The sequence below is a fragment of the Nestor notabilis genome, unplaced genomic scaffold (assembly GCF_000696875.1).
Source record: "Nestor notabilis isolate BGI_N333 unplaced genomic scaffold, ASM69687v1 scaffold11578, whole genome shotgun sequence".
Classification (NCBI taxonomy): domain Eukaryota; kingdom Metazoa; phylum Chordata; class Aves; order Psittaciformes; family Psittacidae; genus Nestor; species Nestor notabilis.
In genome coordinates this window covers 36,947-62,416 of record NW_009938771.1, presented here as the reverse complement: position 1 = coordinate 62,416, position 25,470 = coordinate 36,947, and the positions used below count along the sequence as shown (strand labels likewise).

The window sequence follows — 25,470 nt, the reverse complement described above, 5'->3', positions numbered from 1 at the left end:
GCAAAGCAAAGGAATGGCCAGTTGCAAGGAGACTAGGTCAAGTTGGGGGGAAGGACAATAATATATAAGTTGAAGTATTTCGTTGCCTGGCAATTGAAGAGCCAACAAAGAAACTATAAAAGAGGCAATGCATTGGGCATAGTGTTTTAGGAGGAGCCTTTTGTAGAATTGAGTTGGTTCATTTTTCTAAAGAGAGTACCCTGTAAGAGTAGAAGTCATGAGACCAACTAATAAGGAGCACTTCCCACTCAAGATGGCAAAACCAGCTTTCTCAAATCAGGCATCTTAACTATCCAGAAATGGACAAACCAACCAACCTTCAGTGATTGTTTGAAAAGCACCAAAATGCAGTTTCTCTTGAAAAAATATATTCTTACTGCATTTGGATGTTTGAAAGACATACCGCATCAAAATATCTTATGCAACAATCCAAAGCTATATATTAACTAAGCATTAGTTTAGGTTTTAAAAGTCAAAGTGAATGTGTCAAATGTGGTGCTATGCTGGTGGCGCGTTCCATTCTTCAAAACAAGAACATCTGTAGTATTTACTCTTTCTCATTCTCTCCCAGTAAGGCAGCACGTGTTGCTGTGTTAGTGCTGGGACTGCCACTGCACCTAGGCTCACTCGCCACGCTTATCAGTCTTCTGGACTAGGTATATTAGGGATGGTCTTAAGCAGAACTTTTATTTGAAAGGATGCAGATTTCTACTGTAGCATCAGCACAGCATGACACCACTGACTATGAGATGAACTTTCTCTCCAGGCAAAATGGCTTTTTGAAGGGAAGATCTTTCAACCAAATTTGTAAGAAAATTTATTGTTTTACTTTTTTTTCCATAAGCTTCCTGAGGAAGCAATTAAGTGTTTCTTTGAAACTATTCCATTAAGACTACCAAGACAAATTAAAAAGCATTATCCACTTTGGTACTGCAACGAAGTTCTGAAAGAAGCATCCCCTCCAGATTTTGGGGTCTGGATTTTATTCCTTGCAAACCCAGATTTCCCCCCCTCAAGTGGATGCAGCAAAATCTTTGGTGTTTGATGAACAGCAAAAAGCCTGTACTTTCTTTTAGTTACACAACGTTGCTAGGGAGACGGTGTAAATACAATCAATCACAATCATAATTTTGTTGATTTGCATTTCCATGTGAAAGTCCTGAGTATACAAAGCAGAACACTGGAATAATGACAATAGCATAAAATGCTGCCAGACTCATTTGCAACACTGTGTAAAAATGAATAATTAACAATGCATACACAATTACATAATGAACAAGCTCTTCTTGGAAAAATTAAACATACTGAAAGTTAAAATTACATCAAAATTACACAGCTGATCCTTGTTAAGCAAGTAACAGTATAGGTATACCTTGTTCAAACAACCATGCGATGTCAGCCAGCTCTCCTCAAACTTCAGTGATAAGCTGAATTGGGAGGAAGACACCCTGCACTTTGCCTGTCAGCTCAGCCTTTAGAAACAGCTCACAATGGCTTGTAATGAAGCGTGCATTTACTGTATTCTTCTTAGTCTTTAAAAATGCTAGTATTCAGAGTTTTCCCTAGAACAGATACTTTCTTTGTACTGAAAGAGATTTGCTGTTTCTAATTGTAGGTATGCTTTCTAGTAGTGATTTTATGATACTTGCTAATGGTGATTATTTGTGGTAATCTGTAATAAAGTAGAGAAATTCAGAGGATAAAGCCTCAGTGTCCTTGTGTATTACAGAATCCTATGAACCCACAGTTGTGCTCTCTACACACCTGCAGGCCAAGTAACTTTTTAGGTTGTGACGATTGCTTATTAAAACTATTCTTGTATTTCATACCAAAGACATGGATAGAATCAAAGGCAGAAAACAGAGTATTACAACATGACCATACAGCACGTTAATGGATGAAGCACACACAAAGTGTAAATGTTCAAGGAGGCAGTGAGAGGTTGCACATTACGTATTGCCTGGTCTGTTCGGAGGACTGGCGCACATACTTCCTCTGGGGCTGACTACTGCTAAATAGCTGAGAAGGCTCCGATGTGCCCTTTCTGGACTGGCATATCTCCATTCCTACTGGCATAAAGGCACCTGGCACCTGGGACAGCCTCAAGAATTACAACCATAAAAATGATGAAGTTTTTTTAATACTATTTTTACTTATAAAGTAACAGAGACATTTAGGATCCATTTTCTGTGTCTATTTTATGTCCAAAACAAAGATTGTAAGATTACATGAACACACTGAGGCCACACATTCCCCCTAATTTCATCTCTCAGAATTGCACAAATATGGCCTGACTTCCACAAAAGCTCTGAGAACTAGTCACACTGTAAAAAATAATTTGCACCATAAATCCATATTACCATCTGTGGCAGGGTTAACAGACCTACACCAGGGTATTTAGAAGCTATCAACACACTTCTCTACTTAGATCACCAGAAACACAGTATTGATGGGAAACTCTACGGAAACTTCTTTCCACAGTATGTCAGACAAAGAACAGGCAAATAAAAAGCATTTTCTAAAACATTAATGGGTTTTGTTTGTCAATAAAAAAGAAGCTCTGCCACAGGCATTTACAAAAGGATGATGCAGAAATTGAGATTAATATTTTGGTAAGCCTTACTGCCAGCTTAATATTTATAATTAAAAGTAAAAAAATAACCTAGGCATGTTGCTACACCAATTGTGGGAGTTTTTACCCCATTAAGTATTGATGAGAACTTACATTCTTTACCAATGCCAGTAGCAACTCATTTTACAAATGCAAATTAATTTTTTTTATTCTTTGTGAGCATGTTTTATGCCTGTGCTTTATATTATACTTACATAAGTATAATATAAACTTAAAATACAACTTATACTTACATAAGTATAATATAAACTTAAAAATATAACACATCAAGACTTGCAACAAATCCGTGACGTGTTATGAAAGTACAGTAATAGAAATGCCTACCTTTTTCAAGAACCGTACTCCATAGGTAAATATATAGAGGTAAAATGTGAATCTCCACCTGCAAAAGGTACGAGAGATTAACTGTAAGATACAGGTTTACATACTTTACAGCTCAACATATGATTTCTTATAGCACTGCCAAACCATCACACCCTGTTCACATCAACAGAAGTTGAAGCAAAATTTTGGTCTGGTCTTCTACAGCTTTTGTTATCAAGCACTGTGCTCATTTGCCTGCTTTTCCCACCTTCCCACCAGCCCTCTGAAAATAGTGCCTCATTTCACCTAAACATGACAAAAAAACACATTTTCAAGGATAATTAATTTTTTAAGTTTCATGAAAACTAGCGTGGCAGTGGAGGACAGAGGACAATTCTCATGTGTATTGCAAGGAAATTCACTTGTTACTAGACATCAGGACAGTGATAATAAAAAATTGTATTAAGTCTTTAACAGGTGATTTTAGCATGCTGCACATCAAATACAGTCTTTAGTAATGAAAAGCACCATCCACAATGACCTTGAAATTCACTTAGTGGATTCCAGCACTTCACTCATGGTTCTAGGGACAGCATATGTGTCAGACAGATATGATGGATACAGGCATATATCCACAATTTATGTCCACTTCCAAGGAATTTCCTTAATAAAGATGATTCTACATTTCCCCAAGTACACATGAAATAATTGTTAGGCTTCTAGCTTTCCTTTTCAGATAGAGGCAAACTAGAAGCTAGGACACAGGAAATAAGAGAGAAACCATCAGGAGGTTTAATACACAATCATCTTCTCCTCTTCCTCTATGTCTTTCTCCCTTCCCCAGTAAAAAAAGGCATACAGAGCATCTTCCTACCTTTTGGACCCATTACTGGCTTAGGAAAGAAGAGTTAATGGAATTATGAGGAAATAAAATCAAAACCTCATGCAATGTAAATTCTTAGAGGAATTCCTGTTTTGTTTCTTTTTTCCCCCAAGGGGAAAACCAACCCCCAAGGGTTGGAAAGAATACACAAACATGCCTGAGAAACACCAGTGAGGTGCTATTCATAAAGCTTATAGCGGGATGAGATTTAGCTTCCTTAGTGTGAGGCAATACTACAGCATGAATCATCTTCAATTACGTATTTTACAATACTTACAACTTCCTCTCCACTGGGAAAACTATTAGGTTACAGTTAACAGGCATTGAAGAATGTTCAGACATTAATGGAATGTTTTCAAAACTGAAAATGCTCCTATGTATAAGAAGGTTAATCCAAACCTTCCTCTTCAAAGCTACTTTTGCAAGTATTTAGAAAGAAAGTTGTGTCATACATAAATGGACTTCTGACAAGTTGAGTACAGGAGAGTATAAGAACATCAATGAGATTTAAAGTGGTACTTCAGGTGAACAGAAACTCTCTTATCCTGTAACCTCCACAGCACTGCAGAGATTAATTTTTTCAATTGATATGATACAAATACCAATCCCCTCAAGAATTCATTCACACTTAGCTATATGGCTTTCAGCTTTCATGCTGAAAACATTTTGGAGGCAAAATGTTAATTGTGCTGGTAGAAATCTTCAGATCGTGCACATGGAAGAAACAGCAAGGACTACAATATGAAGGATGGTTTTATTTGGGCAGCAGTTTTCTCATTTGGCTGGTCCTACTGCTAGGAAACCTGTAATTTAACTTCAGGGTTACATACCTCTTCTAGTGAAAGTTTGAAGACTGTTGCTGAAAATAAAACTATTAGGAGGGAAAAACTGCCTAACTTAATCTCACTGCTGCACACTCCCAGTGCCCTTATTTCATTCTTAAGTGTGAGCAGTTATGATTCCTCACAAAGAGTTTTCTTGTTTTAAAAATTCTTTCGCTATTACCTTTATTTCACATTTCTCCAAGCAAAATGCATACCATATTTGAGGACATTTGTGGCTTGCTGTTGGGAGGTGCAATATTCCACAGAGGAGTTCAAAGGCACTCTAAAGTATTCAAAATATGTTAAATTTTAGATAGTGGGTTTCAGGGATTTTCCAGTCATCTGGAAGACTCCGATTGAAGCATTTGCTGCAGCTGTCTCCTCAGAAGAAATAAAAAAGCCTTTACCTGAAACAAGCAAATTCAGAAACACCGATTTCCCCGTCTAACTTTCCACCCACTTTCCAAAGTGCTGCCAGTGCCACAGATCTGTACTACAGCCACAGTCTGCCCTGTAGGAGAATTCCTGGAGCTTTGAAAAAAACTCAGAGCCAAGAGCCACCAGGTATTATCTGGGGCTCCCAAAGACAGCCTGCTCCAGCTGTCCGAATGCTACAAAGGTGATATATGCATACAAGTATATGATAATATATGCTATTGGTCGACTTTCCTCTTTTTCTCTAACCTGCCAAACAAGTCTTCTTGGATTGAGTGTCAGAAGGTAAAGGCTCAGAACTGGGTGATAGACAAAGCTGCTCAAAGTGCTAACTTCTTAAAAAAGTAAGTACTATTGGTAGGGAAACAAACCCTTTTTTCAAAACCTATTCAACAAACTTCTCGCTTGGTCAAACTGCAATAAAGAAAAATTCAAAACAAAGCAAAGTTGGAATTGGCCCCCAGCATGTTTGTCATCATTAATCAGCTAACTCCAGTGGTAGCTGAGCTACAAAGGACTTTCCATGGCTCTGTACCAGGCAGCTAGCTGCCTTCCTGTGGGCTTCAAAGGGAAATTCTGCTGCCTCAGTACCCCAACTGGAATCTCAATCCCACACAAGGAAGTCCAAGGAGTTTCCCACATTGTTTTACCACTAATTGTAGGTGGTTTATTGCTGCAATTAAGAGCAAAACGTCCACTGGGCAAGGTCAAATAGATGATCACATGAAGGTTTGAAAGAAAATTGATTTTAAGTTATTAAAGTATTTATCATTATATAGTAAATGAATATATCTGGTCTAACTAGTTAAGTTACTACGTTCAACATTTTAGTAAATGTTGCACATTAACTGCTAACACCAACGACCTTTACAACTGGATATACTCAACTTGTAGCTCTCTTTTAAAATAAAATAAATAAATAAGACAAAGATTAACTACATGCTTGTTATCAACAAATCAACACACACTGAGATCTATAAAATCCACATTAAACTAAATCAGGCTAAGACCATGTACAGAATGAGTGACATTTATGAGACATTACAACCAGAAGAAATATACCTACAACAAATGGTCAAAATTAAGGGATGTTGCTGCCTTCAGCTTCAGCTATAGAATAAAAAAAAAAATAAAAAATAAAAAGGCAAGGAGTCTATCTGTAGTTGTCAGCTGGATGCTGTCAGAAATTCAATGGTAGATACACCAATAATCCTTTGCACAAGGTCACATATAGATCACTATGCCTCTGACCATACCAGGAACTGAATTAGCACTCAGTTCTCTGCTCACTTCTCTACTTTGCTGCAGGAAGCCAGTAACCTAAGACCCTGTTGATGCTTTATTTGCGTATGAGCAGTCCTCACTCCTCCTCAGCCTTTTACTCGGTAGCCTTGCAGTAAGAACATCTGTCAGGCTTTGTGAAACATAGGTTCAATTTTGTTCTCCGTCACATCTCTCACACACTCCTGAAGGTTTTTTTAGCGACGAAGTTGTCCTGTGTAGGACAATCTCTTCTTGAGAAGCTGTTTTGTGTAGCAGAAAATACTCCAAGACTTGGGATGAAGGATACGGAGGAAAGGGAAAGGAACTAGGTTATGAAGCTGCATTATTCACTCAAACTCATACAGGCAAGGCCAGAAGGTATGAGATAAATGTTTCATGCAATGCAGAATCATCCAGCAAGATTACTCCAAGATGAATTCTCAATTCAATTCTCTTACAATAAGTACTCTAAAGAAATCCATCATTCACAATCTACAGCATATAATTCTTTATGTCTCATTTTGGGTCTCACTGCAGCCCACTGATGAAGCGATGCAAGTGGAGGCAAACAGCTATGAGTAGGAATCAAGTCCACTTACAGTACATCCCAGTGTCCAAATCACCTTAGTATTTTGCGAACTTATGCAAAATGGTCTTTCTCTCTGCATAGGACATCATAGAAGCGAAGGCCATCTTTTTTAAGTGTGAGATTATCAAGTTTCATTCCCAACTGAATTCACAGAGTAGTAGTTGATTAAGATGGGTGTTTAACTTGTCCTAGGTAATAGTTCCAGCTCTCACGGTTGGAAAAAGCTCTCAGCCTGAGCAGTCTGAACAGTCACAGACCCCAGGGAAAGGAAAATGTGGCCACTGGCATAAACCCTCTCTAGAACCCTTTCTGGTATCCTGGTTCCAAGGTCCTTCTTGAGCATAACCAGCTCATGATGAACATCCCCAGATCACTGGGGTTTGGGTCACAGCTGGATGTCTGCAATAGGAAGAGCAACAAATTCCTCTAAAGTGATGAGATTAGGAGCAGAGCCCAACAGATGTGGAAAAGCAAGGCAAGATCTATACTAAGATCTATTCTCCCCAGCAATACTCGCTGCCCTATTAAAGCGATACAATGGAGACCACTAGGTAAAGCACCCCATTGTGGGCAACTGCCACATCAACTCACATTTATCCGAGAGATGATGACAGCTGAAGCTGCTCTCTTTCGTGAGAATTTGCTCTGGCCCTCATACTTGAACCACTCTTACAGTCAGTTGTATAAAGACAGAATTGGAATGACCCACATACACACAAAGCATGCTGCTTCAAAGACTTTTTAGGTTAATTTAAATCCAGCAAACCCTTATGAAAGCACTCAAGGAACAAGTGTTTTGGAAGACTTGATCTATCTGCTCACAATAGGGTTTATAAGGCTCACTTTAGTCCTGCACTAACATGCCTGTAAGACTTAAAAATTGAAACAGACTTGCATGTGGTCTGCTCAAGCTCAGAATGAGGGAAATCAGACCTGTTTACGTAAGACCCCTCCGGCAAATCCTTCAGGTTCTGCTGGTGATCACAAAGCCAGTGTTTCAAATATGAGCGCGATACACTACAGTGAAGAGTCAAGCTGAAAATTGACTCTTCAGTAACAAAAATATATATCCTTTTCTAATGTAGTCTTAAAACAAATGCTCTAGAACCCCTCAAGAGTGCAGCAACAGATCTGACTGCTCTTGTTCAACATGTGATGAGTGCATTCCTGATCCAGAGCACAGTTTCTTAATCTCTCAAGCCTTTTAACTTCAAGCTGCTAATGAAATTTTAAAGATGCTTCAGCATGATACAGAGCAGTAGAATGAGGGAAAAGTTGGAGAGCCCCTGCCAAGTCACCTGGTATACCCCATCATGCTCAATTCCACAAAAACTATTTAAGTGCACACTTGAGGAAGCACTTTACTGATTTCATGCATATGTCTAACCAGGTTCCCTTCCCTTCATCACACTGACAAATTCTGTCCTTAAAATTTCCTTCTTTCCAAGGAAAGGGGCTGAAAAGGCACAAGGTCCCTCTGCAGTTTTCTGCTCCTGCAGTTTTCCCTTTCTTCCATTTCTTCTGCAGGAAGACCGGCCAGCCGGGCTGTGAACAAAAGCACCCTTGCAAAGCTTTGCAGCATACCTTGGCAGCGCACACCTCTTACAGCTCAGATGCCAAACCAGTGCCTGCTGCCCAGCAATGGTGTGCAAGGATCCAAAGTTATCCATCTGATTTTTGACAAGCAAACACGAAACATAATAAATGCACAATGTTAAAAACTTAACAGCCATTTTGCTTCCAGAATTCTAGCTGTTATTTACAGAAATGCTTTTGCCACTGATTTGCTACAGTCAGGGCCACAAAAAACTATGTAAGAATGCTACACTTCAAAACTGCTAATGTTAAAAAGCCCCTCATTTAGCAACTGGCTATGGCCTCACCACATTGCCCGCAGTCAAAGAAACTGGCTCTGAAAACTATTTTCAGAGAAACTGCAGACTCCTTAAGTTTTTTCCCCATGGAAATTCACTTTGGTAAAACTTCAGATTTACAGTTCTCAGTCACCCTCTGCTCAACTCCTGGCAATTGCTGGCAGACCTCTGGGCTCAGGCTTTGGCCTGAAAGCCAAACTGAGCCTAACATGAACTTCACAGGTGCAGGCCATGGTTCTGGAGAAGACAAGTCTTTAACTGCCATCAAGCAGCTTGTTCTCCATTTTAATCCCCACACCTGGCTGAATTGGGCAAGCATGTAGCTGGACTATTGCAATCACTAAGTGAGACTGATTTCCTGTGGCTGTGGAGAGTATGTTCACTATGAGAGTGCTCAAAGGAGCATTTCTGAGGCTGAGTTTAAACGATACTGAATTGTTTAAATTTCTTTTAAATGGGAGGCATTGCTAAGTTCCCCACATGCCCACTGTGACTTGAAGCAGTCCATGTTTTACCCTCACACTGCATTTTTCTGCTCCCCCAAACACAAACAGAGCCTTCAACTTTCTGATTCACTCAAGGGAATTCAATCCAATTATTGCTGCTCCTGACATAGCCAGAGGGATACATTCTGTCTAGAGGAGACCTATTTAGAGGATGATCCCAAAACCAATGGACTCTGAACTTTTGGATCAACTTCATATTGTGACATTGTTTACTGACTTATTGTAGCTCCCATTTTAAGTCAAAAAATCCCCACCAACAAACAGCAACCCTTCTCGCCTAAACCAACAACAAATCCCCACAAGAATGATTGGGTTTAGGCAATAAACAATGCGAAAGTACAAGAAAGACCACAGAAATACACCATCCAAAATGTAGGAGGACTACTAGTACCTTGAACATATAATGGTGTCACTAATTTAGACTTAAGACCTTTTGTATTGTATCACAAGTGTTGATCTTACACTAGTTAAGTTGTACAAAACTGTGCTTTTATATCAGGCACATGACAATTCAAGTGTTGCTGTGTTTTACTCTGAGCCATCTTTTTGGATGCTTGCCTTCCCCGATCAAAGCGCTAACACACACCAGCAGTGAGCAGTGCTATTCCACAAGATTGTCAGGAAGTTGGTGGATGACAATTAATGCTTCATAGCTTGCATCACTATCTAGAAGAGTAAAGCAACAAATCACTACCTTCTTTTGAGACATCAACTTTTTACATAATTGAGAAAATCAGAGTTCCAACGCTTTTCCAAACAGAACTCAATAAAACAGAACAGGGTAAGGTAATTTGATAGTCCAAGTGGCACAATTTCAGCACTCAGCCTGGTACGCATGGACATGTATTTTCACTTGAAAATGTTCAGAGATCTCTCCTGCCTAATTTCTACTCTAAGTGCCAATCTCATGATCTCCTTCACCTAATGAAGCTCTCTTAAAATTATCTAAATGCTTTATTAAATCCTGCATGTGTATGTGCTTAGATCATGAGACCTCTACACTGAAAACCCAAACATAAACCAGATCAGAAACACAATTAGTGCACAGGACAGCCCCATGGCATACCTTTGATTGGTTCAGAAACTGTATAGAAGTGCAACTCACCTTCAACCCTCCATTAAATCTTTACTTATCTCCATTACTGATAACTAGTCTTATACAAAGCTACTGGTGTGACAATATGGTTGATGGCAATAATCCCACTGCTCCAATTTGCTGCTTCCCAAGATCTATGTAATGATAATTTGCTGGTTTTCTGCAAAGTCTGGCAGATGCAAGTGGATATAAAGAATGTTAATTAAAAAAAAAATAATAAAATCTTCTTGCTTTTTTTTGGCATGGCACTGCCTTTCAGTTAAACTGGAGCAACCATTCAAATGGTAAATAATTCCTGCACTGTGGTTAAGCAAAAGTTATTTAATGAAGGAGACAGTTATGCACAGCTCACTAAGATGTGCAAAGTAGCAGGTACGATAAATTGAGAAATCTTTATTGCTTTCCTCTTCAATTTTCTGGCTTAAGATTTGACTGTCATCTGATTTTCCTCTTGGCTGCAGTTTGAATCAGCTATTTAATATTTAATGTTACAGTGCCACTTGAGACCAGTCCTGTCCTAAATCTGTACGCTCAAAATGGCAGCTCTCAAAGTCTTAAGAGCAAAATTTAGTTGTGCAGAAAAAGGAAAGGAAGCAAGGTACTAAATTTTAAAGTGATGTAGTTTTATAAATAATAAAGCATGTTTATATATTTAGACCAGAAAAGATGCATAATACAATAGGTGTTTTGGTAATTCCTTCTAGGTTACATAGCTTTAACAGTTATGCAACTGTTCTTTTCTGGGTGCTTCACAGGCTATATGAAATAAAGCTCTGATAAGGCCTCAGAGATTTACTGGCATTTCCAAATCTTGCCCTAAAAAGACGTATTACTATCTGGAAAGCTTATGGTAAAAGCGCATAGGTGTTGCTGCCATTTTGTTCCCTGTCTTCTGATCAACAGAACTTGTTTCTCATCAGTGATGTTCAGTGCACACAGCTGACAAGTCTTGGAGAGAAAATTGACCCAAAGCCTTTTCAACCTGGATGTCTAGTCTCCATTCTTACTAGTGAGTGATATCACAAGTCGCCTGATTACAAACATGGCCTTTCAGCACCTCTTTGAATACCACAACAGCCACTCACTGTCCCACTCTTTTCTAGTTCTAGAGGAACAAAAACTTCCAGACTGCATCTGCTTTTCACCAAGCAATGCTGTCCTAGCCATGACGGCAAATATATATGCATAATGCAACTTTTGTGACAGGTTTTGTGATCAACTTGTATTAACGGTTTCCATTTTTTCTCATGCTGACTGTTACTTTCCTGCAGCATTAAGTCATCTGTCTCAGACTGATTATTAGCCTGCTAAAGCAGATGCTGATCCCTTGTGGGTATTGATCTTTACAGTATTGGGACAGGTGTTAGGGTTGTTTCTCCATTTCCCTGAAGAAACTGCCCTAGCTGTGTAGCATACATTAGGTTTATGCACAGCAACTACATCCCCATTTCTCATGTTCTGCCAGTGAGGAGGGGCACAAGAAGCTGGGAGGAAGCACAGCCAGGACAGATGACCCAAACTAGCCGAAGAGTTATTCCATAGCACAGAATGTCATGCTCAGTATGTAAACTGGGGGGCGTTTTCCACGAGGGGATGATTGCTGTTCAGGAATGGGCTGGGCATTGGTCAGTGGGTGCTAAGCAATGGCATTGTGCATCACTTGTGTTTCCTGGGTTTTATTCGTCTCTCTCTTTTTCCTATTATTATTATTGTTATTATATTTTACTTTATTTCAGTTATTAAACTGTTATTATCTCAACCCGTGGGTTTTAACTTTATCCAATTCTCCTCCTGATCCCACCGGGAGGCATGGAGGGGGAAGTGAGGGAGCAGATACATGGCATTGAGTTGGAAAGGACCTTAAGATCATCTACATCTGAAGAAAATACACAGTTCAGCTTTTGCTAAAAAGCATGAAAGTATGTTATTGAACAACTTAATGCAGAAAACAATTTAGTTAAATGCCTGTAAGGGAAAAATACTAAACAATGTGGAAGCTAATTCTCCATTGTAACTCTGTGCCTCTGAACAAGACATACGTAGTTCATGTACCTATAAAATGAAAGGTAATAAAGTGCTAGATAAAACTGTGTAACAACATAAATATGAGAAAGAAGAGACGAGTAAGGACTTGCATGCCAAATCATTCATTGCCATGTATAAAATAAAACTTTTCTGCCACTACTCTTCAGTGAGTGCTAGTCTGATACAGGTTGGTTGGGACTAGCAACCTGTAGAGAACTAGTCATACTCAAGTTTGTTTCTTTTGGTAAAATCTGAAATAGGAAAAGATACCAAATAGTTTTGGACTACTGTGTCTGTGCAGTTTGTAGTCTCCTGTGGAAAAGAACAACCTGCTACAAAATGGGGAGTTCCTTTTGGGCCAAATCTGTATGGATTCAGGGTGAATTTGGCAAACACCGTTTGCTAGTGCCACACATGCAAAGAAGCTAATAACTCTGAAGACAACAGAAATGGGCTTAAGAAGGGTATCCTAAATTAGCATTTTGTTCACACCTCTCTTTCTCTTGTAAATTAAAATCATAGTGGAACTTGATATCTACACTTACTGAAGATCAAAAAATTTGCATCCACATAAGAATGGAGAATTTATTCTGAATCTGACTCTTTATGAAAAAATACCTGCTTGTAATGCATTTCATAAAGTTATTATAGCCTAAGTAAACATTGCTCATGTCACTCTCATACTGCGAATATGTAATAGGTCAAACAAAAGCATAGGTTGGATTGGTAACAAGATGAACATCTTAGAAAAGAGAGATTTCTAGTAAAAGACAAAGCAGTAAGGAGATGAAAAGTACAAGGCAAAAACTACACAAGTAACCAGTAAGGCCTATCAAGGAAGCAAATGCCAAACCTACAGGATAAAAGCAATGAAAAAAGCAGAACATGTTGTGAAAGGGGAGAAATGTTTTTGCTGTCTTTCCCCTCTTCCACTCAGCTTTTAAATCCAATATCACTGACGAAATAAAGAACTGACAAGCACCATTACCGATCTGAGAAGGAAATGGAACTTTCACTATTAATAGATATTAACTATTTTACACTATTTGCTATTCTATTTGGGCAAGACTAGTTTTATTATTGGAAAGTTTCATTTAAGAGAAATTAAAAAAAGCAAGAAAATATTTTTAACAAGAGGTATCAGTACCTGAAATCTACCACTTAGGAGAGATCAGCATCACAGAAAAACACAGCAACAAATGGTGAAGAAGCAGCAGCCCAATGCTTCAAAAGTAGAACAAGAGAGAGAAATTTGCAGAAAACCCTGTACTGAATTCACAGAAGATGCTCCTCAAACAATCAAGAGTCAGTTTAAGCCCTGTGAATCCCATCTACTAAGCATCAAAAGTAGTCTCGATGTCTGTGGCATCCCAGACTGAGCCCTTGCTTTCGTAGCTGTATATCCCCTGTGGCTCTTCTGAAAAATCCCAGCTCTGCCTCCATGTTCCTTCATCTCTAAGCAACTTCTCTGCAGTGTTTGGCAACTTCCTTTAAAGCTGACGCTGACTGAAGAAGGCAATCAGCCTCTCCCATAATGAAGACAGTTCAAGAAGTGGGAAACATAAGAAAGCAGTAGCTACTGCAGTTTTTGCAGTTTTCCTTTAGTTGCTTTTAACTGTTATATTGCCACTGTAATTTTGAACTAGTGTTCACATTAACTAGAGCTTAGGGAAGAATTATTTAATTTCCATAACATAAAATAATGATGAGCATACACAAGTCGCAAGAGAATGGAAACCCAGTTAATTTATTATAACCTTGCTTAATGCGCAGTGGATAATGTCAAGTGCTGGTGTCTTTGCAGGACCAGCACATGAGTTAATTTAAATTTATTAATTGTGTTATAAACTGTGTCACAGAAGGCAGCAAGGGCAGGGAATTCAAAGTTTTAAGTAATTCAATTTGAGGGAAGAGGGAAATTTTATAAGATGCAAAATGAAAAGTGCTTACAGCATGGTCTAAAAATACAGTGAGCATGGTCTGAGGACATGGCATGGAAATCTTTGCCTGTCTGCTCCTGCAGAACAGCATGGGAACAGGACTGTTGATTCCTGACACTTAACTTATGTTTTCATTTCCCCTTAATCCCATGCTTGGGCACAGAGACATCCTGAGACCAAACCCAAAAAGAGAAAACAGAGATCATACACCAGATTCACACAGGAGCATGGCAGATATGGTAGCAAAGGAATCATGTGGCAAACTGCCAACCTTGAGCAATTCTGGGATCTGTTTCATACCAGTCCCAAACTAACTAGAGTCTCTTGAGCAGCATACTAACAACTTGCAAGAAGTCTACCTTCCCCTTCACCAGACTGTTCAGCATTCTAATGCAGTGGGATATCTGGGCAACAAGAACAGACCCAGAGCCTGTATTTTACCATTCAAAATTAAGACATAATAATAGACTTAGATAAAGGTTGTAAACACAGCCACAGGAGCAGCTGTTCAGCAGAAAAGCATTCATTTGCTCAGCCAGTGTTAATCTAAGCACTCACAGAGCTAGCAGCAGGAAGCGATGCAGTTACATACAGCATTGCATGGCACACCATGCCCTGCTCCACCACACCATGTCCTCCTACCCTGCCACATCAGAAGGAGACAGGTGGCTGGAGCAATTTCCCCCCTTCTTCCCTCCACCACACCAAAACCTGAGCTTTCACACCAGATGCAAGTACTTCTCATGCCTCCCATGTTACTTGGATGCATGCGTATTTCCCACCACCATAAGCAACAGTACTCTAGCGTACTTATGTGACTGCCTTGAGACCCACAACAGAAAAATCTGAGTGACAAGCACCCCATGATTTTATGCAGGGTGACCTTTAACCCCAGTAAGTATAGTGTGCTGCCCTACAAAACAGCTGTACAGACAGCTGTCTTGCACAGGACAGGGCAAATGGGAGGGCAAGGACACAAGGTCAGGGAGGTGGCCTTTACTGCTCACTACAGCTGTAACAGTAGCCTATGCTGCTGAATACAGCCTGAGCCAGCCTGTACAAGCATGCCACAGCACCAAAGTGCATGATATAATCATAAAAGGATATATAAATAAGCTACTTTTTCAGGCTGGACACCAAAGAAATGTGAATAGTCAGAGCCTATTCAGAACAGATCGTTCAGAAAGGCAAAGCTGAAGGCATAAACCCTCAGCAAACCACACAGTAGCAGCTGGGTATGATTGCCCACACTCTGCTCATGGAAGCACAAGTGCTGAGCAAGCTGTGTTTTGGAGAGGAGGTAAGTGCAAGATGTTTAGTCCTGATTCATCAGAGAGCAAGTGTTGGGGCAGAATTAAAATTGCAGTTGATGGCTGCACTTTGTTCCTGCAACTTGGAAAGGTGGACAGCTTGCCAGCCACTAACTCATTCATGTGTTCAGGGACTCAGGTTACCAATTACTGTATTTTGTGTAACTCAAGGCAACTAGTACTGTCTTACCCCCTTTCTCTTGGCACAGGGAAGCCACAAGTGAACCAGCTCTGAACAACCTCATAAGAAAAAGCATATTTACACTAAATAAAAAGCTGCATCAATATTCTGCACTGACTCACATGTGGCTTAGGAAAAAACAAATTCAACTCAGTCTACCCTGGTATCAGACAAAGGAATCTGTAATGTACATACTACCGAGCTATTTACATCTTATCCTGATGTAAAACAGGTCAAGATTTCTGTCTTAGCTTTACATATCCAAAACTGACTCCAGGTCTCTTTGCACAGCACTGGTTTCCCCAACCCGAGTCTCAGTTTAAATTCCTCACTCTCTTTTAACTTCTGTTGAGGCCCTGCATTCAAACACATCCCTCTTCCTTTTCTGTGGTATTAGATACAATACTCCTGAGAGAATAATAGGTCCTTGAATGTATCAACCCCAGAAACTAGATGTACCTCTTACAGTACTGTGATAAAATCGCAGTATTTTACATGCTTACTATAGGTAACAATTGCCAGATCATCTTTGCTACTCCCTATGCTTTAGCTGCCACTTGTTAGATGACTTCAATTAGAGTCTCCTTTTTGGCATCTGTGACTCATCTCAATTTCCCTACCACCTGCAGCTATAATAAACTCTTCCTGCATTCACTGAAGGTCACATCTTCCCTGCTCTGGAACAATTTTGCAAACTCCAACTCCCTCCACATCTCATTGAAAAACTATGTCGTCCCTTGCCAGGCTGCATTGCAAATCTGCCAGCATCTGAGGCCCTACTCCCTGCTATGCTCTTCATGCCACAAATGCCATCTACTCACATGGCTCTTCCTTACCTCTGTACTTCACTTTCAGCATGCGTGATACTTCATAGCTAAAGACTACAAAAGATTAGTCTTTGCAACAGTTTTCTAAGCAAACTGTTGCATATATATAGTATACATACTACATGCATATAGTATATATATATATATATAGTATCCATAGTATATATATCTATTTACCAGCACAATACCAAACAATCTGGTTGCCCAAGTAAATAAAACAATCTTTTTAATTATCTGTATCATTGCCTCAGGAAACAATGAATTCCATGACAGAAACATGAAATCCTGTATAATTACTCATGAGTGTGAAAAATAGTTTTCACTATTCAATTTTGAATATGCTCCTTTCCTTTTCTTTTTCATTTAATGCCTCCTTGTTCTTGTACAATGAGATAGGCAGATGCTGTTCTCCATTTATTTTCTTTATACAAGTAATCATCTCCATATGCTTTTATCTTATACTAAGACTACCCTCTCTCTTCCACAGTCTCTCTGATCTGCACAATCCTTGTAGCATCTACAGTCACTGTGCTGCTATTTGCATCTGCAAAGTACCATATTGTCATACTACATTTAATGAAAATTTTAATTAAAAATGGCAATGGAACAGTTTGTTCTGCTTACACCAGTCTAGCAGCACAACGGGAAATAGTGCCAGGCAACCCAGTTCTATAGGTTTCACCAGTAACAGGTCTATTCCCTTCAAAGACGGCATTGCCCAAGAAGCGTAAGCGCTAGCTTTTGTTATTCCCCCTTGCCTTACACTAACACATCATTAAATCCGTATCACCTGATGTATGAATCCTTACCCTGACATTTTACAGAGTTCAAGGTTGCAAGAGACCAACTAGTTGGGATGGGCTCATATCCATAGTGCCCTGGGCTACAACACTGGATAAAATGTGCCCAGGATCTGTCTCACATTCATACGAAATACAGCTCTGAAACTTCATAAGGATTTGTGGGAGGTTTTTTATTGCTGCCCCTTCCCCTCCTTTCTTTTCTTCCATCTCTGCAAGAAGGATCCACATTTCTGAAACACTAATACTGATGCACTGCACCTTGCCAGAATGGTGTTTTTATAGCCTGACACCAAATGTGCTGCTTGCCCTACGGCACAATGCGGAGGCACTAGCTCTGCTTGGATAACAAGATATCCCAGCTGGAAGAATCAGATTTGGTAAATCTTATATCCATATCATCTGTCTGGAGGAAACCCTGGAGTGAATTATCTTTTCAATGAATTATCCTTTCAATAGGGCCTACATTCCCTTCTGGCAAGAAGTAGCAACACCACCACAGAAGGGAGTCCAGTAGCAAATCAGTATTCATGAAGTGCAGCCCATGGGAGATGAGACTGCCTGGGGCAAAACGAAGCGTGACAGTGACCCTTATTTTCCAGCTTTGGTTCCACTGCGAAGGTAAAAGTTACCCTTTCTTTTTAAACATGATTTTGTTTCAAGTAGATGAGAGCAGAGATCTTCAAGCTGCTGTTTTTAGAGACACTTAGCACAATGAAAATAATAACAGAACCGCTCAAGTCGTTAATACCAAGAATCCGATTTTGTTATTAGCTGTTCTTTCTCTAGCCTTTCTAGTTTAGAAATCACACAGCATGTTTATGACTCCCTTCTTCTAGTGGTTAAAACCAAAATCAAACAAGAACACACTTCTTGCTTTACAAGGAATTTACGGCTATTTAAGAACCACCAATTTACTTTCACCAGCAGTTTTATGACATACTGTTACTAGGATTCACTGACATGAAGTTCCCATATCTTTTAGTGGAAAGATACACATTACTTAGTTACATGACATTCAGTAAAGAAAAGAAATTTATAAAAGTAATCAATAAAGACCTTTAGAAAACACCACTGAAGTGGTCTTTACTTCTGATGAAGGCTGTCAGACTCAACCTTTACTGGTTTTTCAAGTGCAACGAGCAGAAGCCAATAAGGACTTTCCATGGGGAGGAGGAAAAATCAAAACTGAGGATGGGACTCTTTCTTTGTGTGATAATAAAAAATTGGTTCCAACAACAAAAAATCTTGCCTCAAAATTTATTTTGCAAACTCCTACACTTCACTGAGTGAAATTAAAGAAAAATCTGTGTTCACACTGTCTAGGCTTGACTTGATGCTTCCCTAGATTAAAAGAAGTTAGCTTGGGCAACTTCTCAGCTTGACACTGGCACTCAGAGAAACTGGGTCAGTCACAGCCAGAAAAACAGCTTCTGTGGCTTTCCCTTTACAGGCCTGTTTAGCACAGTGGTGTTTTGAGTTAGCAGCTTTGAGGAAACCACCTTATTGCCTAACCAGAGCAAAAGCAGTCTCTTGGCTGTAAAGCCAGCTATTGTTCTTGAAGGAATACTCTTCCTCTTACTCTTCCTGCACAATGCCCTTTGTTTTAAGGCCATAGTGAGGAGAAAGGAAAAGAAAAAAAAATTCAAATAAAAATCTGCGTCCAGACTCAGAGGTGTACACAAATGTGCACTTCCCACTCCTTGATGATATCACACAGTGTTGTGTTCTTCAGACCCCACTATCAGAAATATAAAGCAGCAGCTCCAGTATTGCTTCTGTGAAGCACCAATGAATATTTCACTCAAGGTCACAGAAAGCTACCTGAAATACTGAAAAGTTATTAAGGATCAGCAATAAAAATATGCAAATGACTCACCTTTTTCACCTGCCTAAACATTTATTAGTCCTATTAACAGTTTCAGTACAAAGTGTTCCAGAAGAAAGAAATCACGGCAATTACTTAGAGGCTTCCAGTACTCTATGCTCATTGCAGAATTTAATGCTATTTCATAGTGACTTCCAGAAATTTTGGATTTTCCTTGATGCTTTCTCTTTCAGGAGAGCCTGCTGTTCTACGATTATCTGTCAACAGAAGCACCTGTCCTAGGAACACCCAGATGCAGCACATAGCCCATGGCAAGACACTGCAAGACATACAAGAAGGAGCAGCAGAACTAAGTATCTGCCCAGTTAAAAAAAAAAATCCAGAATTATGATAGCAATCAGCCTACTAGTTAGGTGTGCAGCTTCTCTTTCACTAAGCAGGTAGCTGAGGTACCAGGGCTTTAGATCTCCTGAACAGATCAGAGCAGCAGAAGAGAGGTTATGCCTCATACCTGTGAGACAGCAAGAAGGAATAGCCATTCCTGCCTCATGGAAAACAGCAGAGGAAAATGGGGGAGGTTTGGTATTTCTATGGCCATTGAACAGTAACTATCACACTTGCCCCAGAGCACATAGCACAGACCTATCCCCTTGGATTTTTTTCTGGTTGTGAAACACTGATTAGTCCTCCACTGCATGTAGCTCTGAGGCAGCTGAAAACCTGTATTCACAAATCAGAATTAAATGGACCCATAATACCATTTACCACATTGTCGTGGTTCAAGCCCAGCCGGCAACTTGGAATAAAACATCAGTGTGTTATCAGCATTATTCTCAGACTAAAGCCAAAACACAGCACTGCACCAGCTACTATTCACAAATCAGAATTAAATGGATAGCTGAACCCAGGACACACATATTTTTGCTTGCATCTAAAAGATTATTGTATTCAGCAGTATTTTAGAAGCTGACTTAAGAGGGCCTGAGGCTATTAAAAATTCAGAGCTAGAAGCTTTTTGACACCTATTTATTTTCTAGTGCTTTACTGTTCCACACAAAACACAGACTGATGAATTCCTTTATGCACTTTGTTAAGACTTGTATTACCACAGTTCAGAAATTCAACAACCAAGCAGCTGTGTTGATTTCTTTCCATTGCATAGTTATTTTTCCAGTAAAATTTCGTAGAATTACTCTGCTCGTTGAGAGAAGCAATATGGCCAAGAAGTTGCAAACTGCCCCTAAAATTTTCACACAAATGTGCATGGCAAGCAAAAAAAAAAAAACCACCACCCAAACTAGAACCTGTGTATGTTTGTCTCTATCTATACACATACACGTGCACACACACACACACATATGTATATAGCTACAGATCAATAAAATCTCCCTAAAAGCATCATGCATAAACACAGTGAAACACAGTTTCAATTTCTTAGCAAAAAGAATATGTTCTGGCTAGGAGATGAGACAGAGACTCCTCTCCCATACATCAAAACTAAAAGCCATCCCACTTACAGATACTTTAGTATCCAAGCTTTTTCTAGAGAAGAATGGGGGAGGCAGGAATAAATCTTGGCTCTTCATTTGGCACATTCCCATATTTTCACATGCAGACTGTTGCATAAACTCAAAAAACTCTCTTAGGCATATGTTTCTGCCAGCCACTCCTTCGAAACCATTTAAACATCTCCGATAATCTGCTTGCTTAAATGTATATAGCTGTAGGATGGACAAGACATGAGCCTGATGACATTCCAAAGTCCCAGGCCAACACCTTAGGGCATCACAGGTTCTTTCACTTTGCTCCGGACAAGAAAGGAGAAGAACAGGTACGTACTAGTAGCATGAGCAGCAGCACAATACAGTAAAACTGGGAAGAAAATGGAAGTGGTTTGGAAGGCACTACTGCATTGGCTTTCTGACTCATCAGACATCAACAAAGACATTCTTGGATCCTGTATGCTATCTGGCCATCAGCAAAGTCACCATTCATGGTCTTCCAAGAGTTACATCCTTCCAGTTGCCTCCAGCACACCTTGAAGCCCTTTCCCTATTTTTTCCCTACTAGATTATTCCATGCCTGGAATTCCCATTCCACTAAATTAAGATGCAACATTCTTCCTTAAGGCATTTTTGGGAACTTATTTGTGGTCAGACACTTTTTTTTTTTTCTCTGTGCTAGAACTGTGCTCCAGCATAGTTGTTAGAGCATTTGATCCAATTTATATCACCTGCCTATAAATACACTGATAGTCCTCTCCAGAAACCATTTTTAGCATTGTAAATTACTGCAGATACTCTCCATGAATAACGCAGAAGCCACACAAGCTTCAGAAAAGACTCAAGATAGTGCACTTTCTGTGAATTCTCGTGCACTACATGAAGAGCAGAGTATTACTGCTCTTGCTCAGGAGAAAGCTTGTCTTTCCTTGGTGTTAGACTGTGCCATGGGGACAGAGAGAAAGGAACAAAAACCAAAAGAAATGCATGGCAGTACAAAAAGGCCAATTTGCACACTCAGTTCACCACTTTTTTTCTCCATTATGCACCTTTCAAGTTGAAGGAAGGAGCAAACTGCCTATATTCCCACAAGAGAAGGAAAAGCTCTCCCCTGCAGCTAATATTAGGCTAAGTGCCTGGGCATTACGATCTGAGGTTATGCTAGGTGGATGCCTTTCCTAGCAACTGCAAACACACTGCTGCTAACTCCAAGTTTCATGTCAGAATCACCAAATCCCTGAGAAACAACCCATTGACTTGTTAGTAAAATAACCCTCAGCATCCCATTTATCACTGTCTTTCTGACTAACACCGGATCATGAGTCATCATCAGATGAAATTATCATTGCATATAGGTACTAATCATTATAACATCTGAAATCTGAAGCAGGTATGCGATGCCACTGAAGTCTCACCATTACTGATCTCCACAGCTCTGACAATCAAATGGTGTTGTCTTTCAGACTGCCATACAAAATTCTATGGGTTAGTTGCTGGTTAAGGTTCCTAACAAGTTATTTTCACTACGAAGCTGTGGCAAAACCAGAATCTACAGACAAGAGATTTTATTACTGCCTTTTCTTTCATATACCACCATCTGCTAATGCCAAGGACATCTGACGAAGGCTGGTAGCAAGGGAATTATTCCATGTTTAACTCTGTTTAGGTCCAGAACTGACATTGCTTGAAAAGAAAAAGAAGGAAAGGGGTTGAGAAAGTGAGAAATCAGGGACAAGAACAATCTGATCATTAAGTTACTGGTTTAGTGTGCTTGGGCTTGGATCTCAAGTGTCATTCATCTCAGGCAAGCGTATTTATCATTGAGCTTCACTCTCAGCCTTTGTCCTATTGGAAACTCTCAGCCTCTGTCCTATTAAAGCTCCTCTACCTCAGATAGTACCCACACTACTCATTTGGGAAGTCAGATAAGGCAGTCAGAAATGGCCTACAGCCCTTCTGGCACAGCTGCCTTCTCTGCATCATGGAAAAGCCGTTCTTGGCCCAAGGCTTACTTTTTCTAGCAGTATTGAATCATCTCCATATAAAAAAGAGTTGAAGTTCTTTTTAAGCAGCTCCACATTCGCTGTGGGTTCTGTCACTTCTCTTCCGAAGTCACAGCCAGTCAATGCAGTTGCCAGAAAAACTGAAGTCTTCTCTGGAAGGACAGCAGCAGCTCAGCAGTTGAAGGTGTAGGTGGGGATCACTGTCATTTTTCTTGCTCTGTGCCTGCTTATTATGCAAGGGCACATTTCTTTCTGTCAGGGCTACAAAACTCTCCACTGGCACTCCAGTTACTGAAGACTTGGAGTGCTACTCTTGCCACGACTGTCATGGGAACATGTGCGTTATGTCACCCCAAGCTCCAAAGAAGCTGCCACACACAGACTCTTATCCAAAAAGCCACCACATTAACTTAATAGCTGTGAAAAGGCTACAGATGTCATACAGAAGGATTTCTTTGCTCAAACATACTGAAGTGAAGCACCTCACTTAGTGCCCTGACAGGTAGATTTAACTACACAATCATTTAACAGGGGGGTAAAGGGGCATTCCCTGGCTTCCCAGTGCTATTCTGAGTACCTGCCAACAACTCCACCTAACGTGCATGACAGGATAGCTAATGGCACACAGTGCTCCACTGGTAATACTCTCGGGGCAATGCACATGTGGTTGTTTGAATAACATCACATTCTCACAGCAGCATATATGTACAGAGATGAGGAGGCAACTCGCACTACACCTTCTGCAAACCACAAGCAGACAGAACCTGAACTATCCACTTATTATTTATGCCACCTTGCTTCTTTCTGGACAAGTATTATCATTACTATTAAATATACATATTGCAGTAATGCCCAATGGCTCTCTCTAAATGAAGCTGGCGCTTAGTTCTATCAGCATAAGTTAATGACATTCATTACAGCTTGACCTTACCTTCCAGTTTGCATTCATAGCTCTCATCTGCATGGTCCTTCCATAACGTATGCCACAAAGAAGCAAGTTCAGCACCCATAACTTTCCTGTCCAAGCCTGTATTTCACGGTATGTTTAAGTTTATTCTACCTCTAGGTCAGCCCAAATCTGCTGGCACTAATGCAAAAATCTTTGACCTGAATTACAGAAGCAGCCAAATGCACCACCCAAATACGCTAGCTCTAACAGTATTACAGTTTTAATTTTCTCCCAATATTTCCTACAAGTTAAGCAGACAAGTGTCTATATTAAAAGCTACAACCCTTGAAGGAAACAGGTTGTTCTTCACTGATCTAAAAAATTAGTGACTCTAAGACCATCAGCTGCTGGCAACAGGATGATTATGTTTAGCCACAACATCACCCTGCCTGGCTTTATTACATATTAAGAAAGGTGGACTTCAGCTGTAAATACCAAGGAAAGGACTTAAGCATTCTGACAGTTAAGTTCCTCTGTTTATTAAAAGACAACCACCTTCAGACAATTTATTTTTCTTCTTTTAAAATAGTAATAAAAAAAGACTAATTCTCTGAGCTAGAGAGGCAATTTGCTTAACAGTATCTTCTGATTTCTCTCCTATTCAGTCCTACGCTGAAAGTAAGTATCAGTTGCTGCTTGAATAATATTTCATCTGTGGTTTGGCTTTAGGAAACAAAATGCCTTAATACATTATTTATTCAGGATCATATTATGAACCTTCCTGTATGTCTCCACAGGAAAATAAAGTTTAAGAAAAATACTTAGGAAACCTATAAAAGGAAAAAGATTAAATATATTGAGGAAATCTCTATGAAGAATACAACAGTATATTCCACAAATTCTTTTTTTATATATATGTATGTATATATATGCACACACACTCCCCTCTCTCTCTCTGGCTGGCCTGCAGTGTTTTCATGATTTCTTTACTTGCAGTTTCTTAAAGAAATCATTTAAGAATTGGTAAGAATAAAAAAACCCAGCACCACCACAACCAACACCACCCACAACACAAAACTTGGAAAACAAGATGAACTAAGATTTGCCTTCTAACTTAAATAGGTATCCTCTATTTCTGTTGACATTTCTACCTAACACTTCTTTCCCAGCTAACAAAAAGTGTAACTAGAGTTTTAATCCAGCAATAACATAACTACTTGACCACTACTTGTTTATGGCCTCAGCAAGATTTACCAGGTCTCTCGATTTGAGGCATGTAAAATTTGCCTTAAACGCATGATCTTCCACATCAAAGGAACAACATCTAGCAGTGCTAGAGGACTGAGTCTTGACATTAATAAGTCTTTTTAAATAAACTAGTGTTGTTATTTGTGTTTAGTTATGAATTCAACGTCTGAGCCTTCCTTTAAGAAAAATGCGTAAATGTTTTAATCAGAATTAATTTTCCATGCTCTTTCAATGCAGATTAAGTATTATTATGTTGTACTAATATATATGGATGCCAGGGAGGGACTCTTCATCAGGGACTGTAGTGATTGGACAAGGGGAAATGAGTTTAAACTTAAATAGGGAAAGTTCAGGTTGGATATAAGGAAGAAGTTCTTTACCGTGAGGGTGGTGAGGCACTGGAATGGGTTGCCCAGTGAAGTTCTGAATGCTCCCTCCCTGGATGTATTCAAAGGCCAGGATGGGCAGAGCCTTGGGTGACATGCTCTAGTGAAAGGCATCCCTGCCAATGG

At 39.7% G+C, this 25,470-nt stretch overlaps 1 protein-coding gene across 1 annotated transcript in view; it reads right to left on the bottom strand.

The window, feature by feature from the left end:
• Window positions 1-25,470, bottom strand: part of CERS6 (ceramide synthase 6) — a gene marked incomplete at its 5' end in the record, with an annotated part of 80,770 nt that overhangs the window by 51,815 nt on the left and 3,485 nt on the right. The window contains one exon of the mRNA XM_010019512.1: window positions 2,957-3,014. Within this exon, the coding sequence (XP_010017814.1) occupies window positions 2,957-3,014 (58 nt within the window). The remainder of the gene's footprint in view (window positions 1-2,956; window positions 3,015-25,470) is intronic.